The sequence below is a fragment of the Argiope bruennichi genome, chromosome 9, assembly GCF_947563725.1.
Source record: "Argiope bruennichi chromosome 9, qqArgBrue1.1, whole genome shotgun sequence".
NCBI classification, from domain to species: Eukaryota; Metazoa; Arthropoda; class Arachnida; order Araneae; family Araneidae; genus Argiope; species Argiope bruennichi.
This window is the reverse complement of record NC_079159.1, coordinates 34,211,960-34,224,430: the sequence shown is the minus strand read 5'-3', so window position 1 is coordinate 34,224,430 and position 12,471 is coordinate 34,211,960. Positions and strand designations below refer to the sequence as shown.

At 30.2% G+C, this 12,471-nt stretch overlaps 1 protein-coding gene across 4 annotated transcripts in view; it reads left to right on the top strand.

Annotated features, from left to right (window-relative positions):
- Positions 1-12,471, top strand: part of LOC129983915 (intermembrane lipid transfer protein VPS13A-like) — a 419,638-nt gene that overhangs the window by 323,304 nt on the left and 83,863 nt on the right. For all 4 annotated transcript variants that reach the window (XM_056093621.1, XM_056093622.1, XM_056093619.1 and 1 more), the window contains exons 32-37: positions 911-1,001; positions 2,506-2,660; positions 2,761-2,927; positions 5,401-5,519; positions 7,172-7,461; positions 12,123-12,239. In XM_056093621.1, coding sequence (XP_055949596.1) covers positions 911-1,001; positions 2,506-2,660; positions 2,761-2,927; positions 5,401-5,519; positions 7,172-7,461; positions 12,123-12,239 — 939 coding nt within the window. The remainder of the gene's footprint in view (positions 1-910; positions 1,002-2,505; positions 2,661-2,760; positions 2,928-5,400; positions 5,520-7,171; positions 7,462-12,122; positions 12,240-12,471) is intronic.

Here is a 12,471-nt window from a genome sequence, read left to right as displayed (position 1 = left end):
ATATGGATGTTTCTAAACATGAATTGTATTAGATATCGTAAGGTTATTTCTTTTAAATCTTTAGTATTCTCAATATATTTTAGATATCCAGATATAGTAAGGCACTATTTTTACAGCTTATGTAAACGAAGTATAATCGAAATTTAGTAAAATACCTTTACTGTTATTACAAAATTGATAATATTAGTGCGAGTTCGTTTAAAAACAAAACGTTGAATATTTTTAAATACAGTACTAACGTATTATATGGTACTGTATATAGTATTTAAATTTTGAAATTAAGCTTTCATGGGAAAAGTGAGAAAAATTATACCTTTATTGCATATCTTGAATGCCATTTCTTATTTTATAAGATTTATATGCATGCAGATGGGAAATTAATTTTTTAAAAAATTAACTGTTCTTTAACATATTGATTGTTTTGGAATATTAAATACAACGTTATGAATTCAGTCATGCTCTTTAATTTTTTTCTTTTTTCTTTTGAAGAATAAGATAATAAAATAAAATTTTGTTGGGGCATTAAAAAATGGAGCAATTTTTTCGTATTCGTTTTCACCATCGCTCAAATACGCACCGGATCATTCATTTTCTAATAATATATCAATTATGAATACTTTCGAAATCAGATTTGTCTCAAAATCGATCTCTGCTCTCAGGAGATTTCTATTTTCTTCTACTTCGGCCATGACGCATAATTGAAACTTTGAATTTTTAAATCGAGTAAACAATGTTTTTGATCATTACAAAATTGCATCTGGATTGTAACGAAATGTCATAAAAATATCTTGTTTAACATAAGAAAACAGCATAAATGAAATATATATAAACGAAGTGTTGCTGTAATTTTTTTTTCTTTGCATGTAATTTAAAAATAAATTTACTTTATTTTTCTTGCTTCTACAAATAGGTCAATGTTGGCCAAAGAGATTTGAGTACTATGATTACAATATACCAAGACAACTACGCTCAGTTTCAGTTTATGGACAGTAGCAAAGCAAGTAAGTTTTTTTTCTTGTTATTCGTAATTAGTCTATTTAAAGGTAACTAATGCTGCGGAAAATATAAACAACTTAAATAAAGCTTTATAGCACAATATTAAGATGTTAATTGACAGCACATGTGCAATGGGTCTTGCAATGCCTAATTTAGTTGCATATTTACAGCATTTGGACTTGTACGTTGTTTCATCAATTAACTCAATCATATTTTTCTGAGTTTGGATACAATTGTTGTAGATATAATATTTACTACTTTCTTAAGAAGACATGACAGTTGTAGATCTCATCCAATCCTTTCTCAAAAAGACACGATTCACTTTGTCCATCCTCTTTTTATCCAACCCTACTAATTGGAAAGTTTTACGATTCTTGGTGAAGGAGATATAGTGGCGTTATAGTTTTAATCCGAATAGGTGGATATTATTTTTAAGTAATTTTTATATTAATGAATATACAGAATAACTGGTAATAAAAAAAAATTGTGATACTTTTTTTAAAGAATCGTGACCAATTTGAACACTGAAACTCAAAATAATAACCAAGTAGACTTTGTGATTTCTTAAGTCTGAGGTTTATCATATTGTAAATGGAAGGTAAATATAAAAGGTATATATAAAAGGAATTTAAGTACTGTGATCATAATATACGAAGATTGTTATGTCGAGTTTCAGTTTTTGGATAGTAACAAAGCAAATAAGATTACTTTATTATTATTACTAATTAGTCTAATTAAAAGCATCTCAGGTTGTCAAAAATGCGAAAAAGTTAAATACAGTGTCATAATATTATGTAAATATTTGATAACAATGCATGCGCAAAAGCCTTAAAGGGAATATGATGGCATTGTATTTTAAATAATCATTAAATTAATTGAAATACAAATAGAATTTGTGACCGAAAAATAAAAGATTGGGTCAATCTTCTTGGAACTATAAATAATAATCAAGTTGACTTGGTGATTACTTAAGTCAAAGTTTATCGTATTTTTAGTAATAATAATTGTTCATAAAAGGGATTAAAATACTGTAATCACAATATACCAAGATGATTATGTCCAATTGCAGTTTATCGTTAGTAGTAGCAAATAAAGTAATTTTTCTTTATTATTATTTGTAATTAGTCTATCTAAAGGCATCTCAAATGTCAAAAATATAAATACAGATTCATAACAATACATAAATATTAGATGACAGAGCATGCGCAAAGGCCCTAAAGGGAATAGGATGGTATTTTTTTAAAAATAGCTATTAGATTAATTAATATACAAAACGAATTTGAGATAATAAAAGAAAAAAAGTTTGAATATTTCTTTCAATAGTTGGTAACCAATTTAAACGGTGCTTCAAATAATAATCAAACGGTTTTGGTGCTTGCTTAAGTCAAAAGGTTACCATATTATATGTAAGGACATCATTTTATAACAGATCAGAATTCGAATCAATTGATGTCAATATTGTACTAATATGGTGATCAGATATCTAAGTAAACACACAATCTTTTCTAGACGATATATCGCCTGATGCTGAAAGTGGGCCTGAGGAATCAGTGCGAAAATTAGAAGTGTTCCTGTACACATCAACTGATGTGAGGAAGGAAACGTCATTCACTTTCATAATGGAAGGAATTATCCTCACCTTGTACACAGATGCTGAAGATATGGTGATTATTTGAAGTGCATACTTCTTTTATTGTTTTAAAGGTATGACTTTCTATAATTTTTGTTATGGATTAAAGAATCTATTCTCTTTTTCTCCTTCAGCGTTCGAGTAATGTGAGAGATCCTGACCAGGCTTTGACGAGTTTCAGCTTAGATGAAGCCAGCATATCATTAGAAACCACGAATGACAAAGCGATTGAATTGAAGTGCTCTTGCCAGGCAGCTACTCTTATAGACTTGAGAGCACCGAAGTATTCGTCTTTAAGAAAGTAAGTCAACGACTATAAGTTGCCATTACAGATTATGTTGTCTCAATTCACTCTTTTTTACCCAATTTTGTAGCTTTTAAAGTTATACCAATCAAAGTGAATGTATTAAATTGTTTGAGGCAGGGAGCTGTATTTGTTGATATGAAAGCACAAAGCGTTGTTCTTTAATAAAAATAAAAAAAATTAATATAGATTTCCATTGCAGTTTATGTTGGCGTAAGAGATAATACCATTTAATGTTATACCATTTGTATAACATTTAAAATTAGTTTAAAGTAAAAGGATTGAGTTAAAATGTTCTTATCAGGCATCTAAATATTGATATAAGAGCATCAAATCATTCTTCTTAAAGAAAGTAAGGAAGCGATTATAAATTTCCATTATTACTGATATTGATGTAAGAGATCAGTACATGCAGTGCTACACAATAGTATAGTATTTTAAATTCAGTACTGGCTTTTTCAAGAAATTGAAGCTGAACTTAGTTGAATTTGAATGTTTTACTAATTAAATATTGTAAGGTTTTAATTTAACTGTACAACAGTAACTACCTATCTGTGGCCTAATGTCTAAAGGCGTGAGATGACTAAGAAACATAAATCCTATAAAGAAAGTCATGGATTTTATCCTTTAATAATTCTTTTCACCAGCATTATCCAAACTAGCAGACAGATATGCGCTTTAACAACTGACGTTTTCGTGATGGGTGTGTGGAGGATTGTTATGAGCGAGGATAGAACCTGGGACCTTGTGGTTCAAAGCCTAGTAACATGACCACAATACAAAAGCAATTGCTCGGGTAGCGTAGCTGTTTACTGGCTTATTAGCTTTCACCACAGGTGTATTAATTGCGAAATGTTTTCCTGGTATTTTACCAGGAGAAATATATTTATGGGCCGCTGTTCCCTAAAATTCGTTTAGGAATGCAACCTGTTCCTATATTTATTGAAGCTAAGCCAGGCTTCTAAATCAAGTATTATTATGGTTCTCCAAGATGGATTTGATCAATAAAAGTCATGTTGCATTTTCCTTTTATCGAGTGTCTCCAACATATGTATTTAGATACTAATGCTTGATGAAGTGAAATTATAACTCTCTTTATAATAATTTATTGCTCCAAATACCGGCGTCCTGGCATAGGGGTAGCGCGTCTTCCCCGTGATCGGGGCGTCCCGGGTTCGAATCTCGGTTTGGGCATGGTTGTTCTATCTGTGAGATGTGTGAATGTACCCTCCTGTAAAAAGGGGTTGTGCAAGCGAATGAGTGATGTGTGAGTAGCAAAATCGTACTCTTGGCCCTAGTTGGCGTTACTATGAAAAAAAGAGGCGCTCCCCCACCGGCTTAAATGATCACTGTCTTCGTAACAGCGGGTTAGCCGTGGCAAGTGCCATAAGAAACAACATTGCTCCAAATATAATTATTTATAGTTATTATTGATTTTTATACCTAATCTTATGCAATAAAGGATATTAAATAGGCACGATTTAAGAAATAAATTCAAGAATTCCTGAAATTAAATCAAAGGGTTATTGTTTTGTTATTTATAATATTAACAGCAATATGCTTCTAATCCTATAAGTATCAAAAGTTTTTGCAGTTTATTTTCAGAAAGATATTTGGTTCGAAACTTTATTGAATTTTTGTTACATTCAACATCATTATAAAAAAGCCAGAATATGCTTTGAAAATGTTATTACAATTATGAAATTTTTTTTAACATTTATGAAAGCGTAGATAATTTAATAACCATGCCTTGCAATTGATGATAATTTTTAAAAACTAAAATTATTAGATTAAATTAATAATATATCAAACAATATAAAAAAAATAATAATTTTAGTAGAAATTAAATATTTTATATATAATTTTTATATTTAGATATTTTTTATATATTTTAATTTATATATTTTTGTATTCCTACTAAAGTATATAATTTTTAAGAAGACATTAATTGACGATCTAAGAACTGGACTATTTTTTATTATTGGGGGATAATTGCAATTCATTAAACAATTCAATTTTTGTAATAATTATTTATTAGGATTATGTTGCACGTGGATAACTTTACAACATTAATTAAAAATATACAAAACATACAGTGGAAAAATGTTTGGTATTATCATACTGGTTAGACAATTACAATTAAAGTTATTGGTGTAATTATCAGCTCCTTTTCGGGCATACTAGCTTCTTGTTTTTTTGAGCTTGGAATTTGAGTTGTTGAATCGCCGAAGATATATTAATATATTCAAACTGTAATAACAAGCTACGCAACACTAATGTTTCCTTTGTCATTTCTTATTTTTACGTTATCTTCAACAAACTACTACAATTTTATTTTAATATATTACATATAACTTAAATGTAATTGTTGCAAAATTTATGTTATACTAACTGTATACGTTTAAATATTGTCAAAACCAAGCTTATTATTTCATATGAAAACATTTTAAACATATTTTTTTTTTTGCAGAATATTCCAGTCATACAGTGGTGATGCAGGTGGATGCACAGGTGTCGCTGGCATCAGTCTAAGTATGCCACCAATGGTTGATCTCACTTATCGTCGAACAGGAACTGGTGATGCAGCAGGTTGGTACGAATTAGTTTATACATTAGAAGGATACAGTAATGAAATCAGGTAATGCACAGAATATCTAGGTAATCTGTGGAGTAAGTCATATCACTGACTCACCGACTCGCTCGAAGGCACACAGATAAAGAAAATTGAATGACTGGACCGCCACAACAGCAACACTGGAGGGCACTGTGGTTGAATCCTAAGATCCATCACCGGCTACGGTACAACCCTTCCCGAAGGAAGTACGTCCCGTCATCGATGGGAGGAGTCAAATCCCCCACCTTTTTTGTGTACCTTCGAGGGTCTCGAGATCCAACCACCATACCGGAAGCATCTCATCCTCTTTTCGATGTGTCCCCCCGGGGGTTTAAATCTATGGAGTAACTAGATCGCTCTTAAGTGTGGAAAGATGTTTATTTTTTCCTTATTTTACCTACAGATTACCTAAATAATGTGTACATGTACAATTAAAAATACGCTTTTAATTGAAAATCAGCAACGCTCCATGGCGCTTAAATATATATTTAGCTAAACATCTAGATACATATTAAACTAATATTTAGATAAGTAATAGATAAAATATTAGACCCTACCAATTAGAATAATCATAGCATATTGTAACGAAACTTGTTCAAACTTAGCGCGAATAGAATGGCTCAGTGGTAGAATAATATGAACTGAAAGCGACAGTTCGCAAGTTCGTATCTGACTGTAGAACTAGTTGTCTAAAAATTGTTTTGCTGTTGATTTACTTTCCGTTATTTCTCGTTGATTTAGCATGTTCTTATAATTTCTGTATCTTTCTAAATCTGGGAGATTCGAGTCATTTCGTCTTGTGGATAAAAGCAGATGTAAGGTTCAGTTCCTTGAATAAAGTCACGAGTTGAGATAAGTGATTGACTTTCGTTAACACATGGTTTATTTACGCTACCTTCATCTACACGATAATATTAAAATCAACTGAAATTTAATTAAAAATGCTGACAATTATTGAAGCATAATAAAATTTATTTACCTGATAATTTGGTAAATTATTACCTGATAAAGTCAGTAGATTATAAGTATAAAGATATTATTAACTGTTTAATTGTAATATTATTTATTTAGTTTTCGGTATTTAAAGAATCAACAGAATTAATTAATGAACAAAGTAAAATTTAAAAAATTAAATGTTTTGAAAAATTTATTTAACTAAAAGAAAAAAAAGAGAGAAGGGGGAAAGGGATAAATAGAAAGAAACCTTTAAAACGCATTAATGAATACGCTAACTAGGTAAAATGCAGAAACTCATTTAACCCTCATTTTCTGTAGATAATTCGCACTAAATGGAATGACTTAATCAATTTGAGTTCGTTCATTAATAGTAAGAAATTGATGTTTAGAAAATTAGATTTCATGATTTAACCCTATGAGCCCGGATTCGCCTCGAGCCGCACTGTTTGACAACGTCCTGACTCGGGCATATTGCTAAAATCTTGGGGTGAAAGGTAATTCGCGACAACAACTTTTCATATAGAAGGATCCATTTCTTTCTGCTTCCATGGGCAAAAAACTGTCCCATGTTTTGAGGTACTGGAATTCACATTTCCGGGCTTGTAGAGTTAAAAAAAATAAAGTAAAAATTCTACAATTTTAAAGAAACATCAATAATTTTTCTTTACAGTGGACGCCGTCGTCGAAAAGATTCGTCTAAATGTTTCTGTTTCGTACATTTTGGGTGTACTGAAGTACGTGTCGGATGCCTTACCCGGCAGTCGACTTCCCAGTTCTAGTGCCTTTTTGGAAGACGATGAGGGAAGAGGACGGCTTCCATCTGACTGCACAAGTGGGTATTTGTCGACAGTCAGTACTGAAGATACGAGGGCACTATCCCTATCGGTCATATTCCGAAAGCCTGAAATTGTCCTCTTTGCTCAACCTGATGCACAGGACACTGGTGTTCTTGTTCTCAAAGTGAGTCTTCTGTTGTTGTTTTTTGCTTTATATTTGTATTCGTTTTATGTTTACAATTCTGATTTTTAACTTTTGCTGTCGCCTGATTTTTTTTTCATTCATATTTTTGATTTCACAGCCTATCTATTATCTTTAAAACCGGAAGTATTTAAATTCAAATGCTACCTCCCCTTTTTTGTTGTTCCCAATCAAATCAACTCTCTGAATGATTCTTTGTTCAGGCGTGCGGAAAGGTGTCTTGTCAGATTTCTACCATACAAAATTTTATTTTTGAGGACAAAAAGCTTATATATTAGCTTCTCAAGCAATTGCATTTAAATTCAACTGCTACCTCTCTTTCTATGCATCTCAATCTTATCTAAGATCTGAATGAATCTTTGCGCATTCGTGTGGAAAGATCTTTTGTCAGGTTTCTACAATACAAAATCTAATTTCAGCTGAAAATTGGTTGCATTTTTAGTATCTCAAACATTTGTATTTAGATTCAATTGCTACCACCCGTTCTTTGTTTCTCTCCATCTCAAACATTTGTATTTAGATTCAACTGCTACCACCCGTTCTTTGTTTCTCTCAATCTCAAATATTTGTATTTAGATTCAACTGCTACCACCCGTTCTTTGTTTCTCTGAATCTCAAACATTTGTATTTAGATTCAACTGCTACCACCCGTTCTTTATTTCTCTCAATCTCAAACATTTGTATTTAGATTCAACTGCTACCACACGTTCTTTGTTTCTCTCAATCTTATCAAAGATTTGAATGATTGTGTGTGCAGTTGTGTGGAATAGTTAAGCTTTTACCATATAAAATCTATTAATCTGAATTTTTTTATTGTACAAATTAATACAGAAGAGAAATATGTATTTATTAACTTTTGCTATTGATTGTTTTTTATTAATATTTTTGATATGCCTGCCAACCTACCTAATAGATTTATGAGTATTTGTATTTAAATTCAACTGCAACTTTCCCTTCCTTGCTGTTTCCAATCAGATTAACTATTTAAATGATACTTTGCGAAGTGGTGTTTAATGCTTTTTTTTTGTCTGGTTTCTGTCATGCAAAATTTAACTTTTGAAGAAAGTAGGTTTATTTATTAGCGTCTCAAGCATTTATATTTAAATTCATTTGCCACCTCTCGTCTTCTGTTTCTCTCAGTTTTACCAAGGATCTAAAAGATTCTATGTGTAGTATTGTGGAATGATGTTCTGTTACGTTTCTACCGTATAAAATCTATTAGTAAATGAAATTTTTTTACTGTATAATTAATACAAGAAAAATGTATTATTAATTTTTGATATTGATTGTTTTTCATCAATATTTTCGGTTTAGCGACATACATATCCATCAGCTTCATCAGTATTTGCATTTGAATTCAACTGCCACTTTTCCTTCCTTGCTGTTCTCAATCAGATGAACTATTTAAATGGTGTTTTGTGCAGTGGCATGAAATATTGTTTTGCCAACTTTCTATCATGTAAAATTTAATTTTTGTTGAGAGTAAGCTTCTTTCCTAGCATTTCAAGCATTTAAATTCAACTGCTACCTCTTGCTCTTTGCTTCTATCAATCTTATCTAAGATCTGAATGATTTAATGCAAAGTTGTGCAGAATGCTGTTCTGTTAGGTTTCTACCATATAAAATATATTAGTAACTGAAATTTTGTACTATACAAACTAATACTACACAAAAATACAATACAAATAATAAAGTTAAATATAGTACAAATTAATACCGGAGAAAAATATTTATTTATAAATTTTTTCTATTGATTGATTTTTTTAATCTAGTGGCATACTTACCTAATAGTGAGTATTTGTCTTTAAATTCAACTGCAAATTTCCCTTCCTTGCTGTTCCCAGTAATATTAACTATTTGAATAATTTTTTTGTAAAATGGTTCAGAAGGGTATTTTGTCAGCTTTGTACCATACAAAATTTAATTTTTACGGGGTGTAAGCTTATTTATTAGCGTCTCAAGCATTTTTATTTAAATTCCTCCTGTCTTTCACTTCTCTCAATCTAAGACCTGAATGATTCTAGGCGCAGTGGCGTTGTAGTTAGCTTTCTACCATATAAAATCTATTAAAATTTTCTAAGTCTAGGAAATTTTTTTAATGTACAAATTAATATAATAGGAAAATTGTGTATTAACGATTATTTTAAATATGTATTTTAAGGACTATACAATAGAAAGTTTCAAAAGTAAGAAATAATTGAAAAAATGAATAAAATTCTTGAGGAAGGAAACCAAAGCCAAAATTAAAATTCCATCAGAAAAAAGTTTGTCTTCTACAGGATTAGGTTCTCTGTTTTATATCAATAAAAATGTAATTCTAGCCTGTGAAACAAAATTGCTTAAACATTGCGTTCTGTCAAGTAAATATGTATTAAAATCAATCTAAAATATTCGTATATTTCTGTGCATACTACGGATGTTTGACGATATTTCTGTACTAATAAGGTTACCTCATTTAACACACTGACTGTCACATGACGCGCCTGTACGTTACATATAATGTATAATTGTATTAAAGCATCCATCTTATTAGATGCTCCACTTCTCTACTATAGTTAAGAGAAAGCAAAGAAAGGTGTCGTCAAATTAGATAGATGGTCTGAATATCAGGCGTGTTACGCGGTAATGAATGCGTTAATCTAACTCGAAATGCATATTCATTATAAAACGCTAAAGAGCAAAAAATGTTACAAACCTCACTTGCATATGCTAACTGTCTCTAATTCAAAGTTACAAACTGTCTTCTTAAACCATGCGTTTCTAGAAAGCCAACTATCCCCATAAATTAATGAGGAATTTCTTTTATCATTTTGTGGATTCAGATAAATATTTCAATCTATTACATGATCAGATGGTAGATGATCAGAATACATATAGAGAACATATCAGAATACATATACATATCAGAGTACATATACATATCAGAGTACATATACATCAGAGTACATATACATATCAGAGTACATATACATAAGAATACATGATCAGAATACATATTCAGATGATCAGAATACGTATACAAAACATAGAATACATATACATATCAGAATACTTGATCAGAATACTTATTCATTATAAAACGCTAAAGAGCTAAAAATGTTACAAACCTCACTTGCATATGCTCTGATATGTATTCAAAGTTACAAACTGTCTTCTTAAACCATGCGTTTCTAGAAAGCCAACTATCCCCATAAATTAATGAGGAATTTCTTTTATCATTTTGAGGATTCAGATAAATATTTCAATCTATTACATGATCAGATGGTAGATAAGATTTTTGTACTTCCTCTGTGGACATGTCATTAATATTTGATGATTATCTGGTGCATGAGAGTCTGCCTACATTAATAATAAACTAGAATGGTGTGACGCTTTACGAACTAGACCATCTAGACCTGCAAAATAGTTATTTGGAAGAGAAAGATAAAAAAAATTACTTTGCAAGAACTAGTAGCAGGATAATACTAATTACTTTGTATAATAGAAAGTGCACCTCAGAGAAATTTTTTTGATAATTTAATTTATATAAATGTTGGCATTTTTTTTTTTTTGCGTCAACTTTCGAAAATCTTAGGGCAAACAGTTTTTTTTAATATTTTCTTTAAATAATAAAAAAGTACCCTTTTTATGATACCAATTCTATCTGATTTTAATAAATTTTACCCTATGCTTTCTGTTTTAACAAATATTAAAGAATGGTATTTTAATGCTTAATTTGCCATTAATAGGTGCCATTTTTGCACTGGAATTAAACTATCTAGATTGTGTCAGTAAATATTCAGTCACGAATTTATTCGTTATTAAAAGCTACTGATTGAAGAAGCTTATATTTTTATGCTGTTTGGAAATTCTGACATTCTGATTCTATTTTAATTAGTTTTTTGTGAAGCCTATAAGCAAAGCACCCTAAAATATTAAATTCACTAGGATGGCCAATGTACTAAATGATTGTACTTATTATTCTTAAATTTTTAGCATATTTTGATCAAAGTCTATTCATAATACAAATGAATTTGCCATGGATTTTTAAAAACATATGAAAAAAAAATTAAGCATTATTATGTTTGGAAGTTAAGAACAATCAAGCTCAAAAACTCCGTCAACTCACACCACTTATCGGCATATTTAATCCAGCCTTTAAGTTTCTGATATTAAAATACGCAGCGCCATTTTAATTTGGAACTTACTTGCGTGTTTTGAATGAGGAATAGGAAAATTAAATTTACTCTGGCAAAGTGCAATTAGATGTTGAATGTTGTTAGCATTTAATACCATTAGAAATGTTCATATACTCGATGAACCTAATAAATACAATTCTACTAAAATAGAACATCTTAAATGCTTATAACATTTTCAAGTTTGAAAATTTTTCATTAAGGGAAACTAGAATTTCAATTTATGATAAGAGATTCAATTAAAGGATATTTGAATTTCGATTTATGATAAAAGATTCAATTAAGGGGAATTTGAATTTCAATTTATGATAAGAGATTCAATAAGGGGAATTTGAATTTGAATTTATGATAAGAGATTTGAAATGATATTCTGTCTTTGTTGCTAGCAACTTGTAGTCAAATACAACTAGGGAATAAGTAACTAAACTTATATATTCTTATAACATAAATTATTTTTTTCATTATTAGATGGATGTAACGCTGGATTACAGTTTCAACCTGGGACAGGGCAATTTCGTGCTATTTTTTGCTGGATTGCACATGCTCTCGTGCATTTATGGACGAAGAAAACATACAATGTGTACAGTAAGTGCAATTTTTATAAATATTTCCATATTTAAAATAAAACATTTAAATTTCCAATCTTCATTACTAAAAAATAATGTAGTGAAATTGTGCCACGCGAATCGATACAATTATTTTTTTAAACTTTTGAATATCCTTCTATTGAAAATTTTTCCGTAAGAAATTAAAATGTAAATGTAAAGTGTAACTCAGTTACTTTGCACTTCTGTAAACCAGTTAACTGCGGAAATTA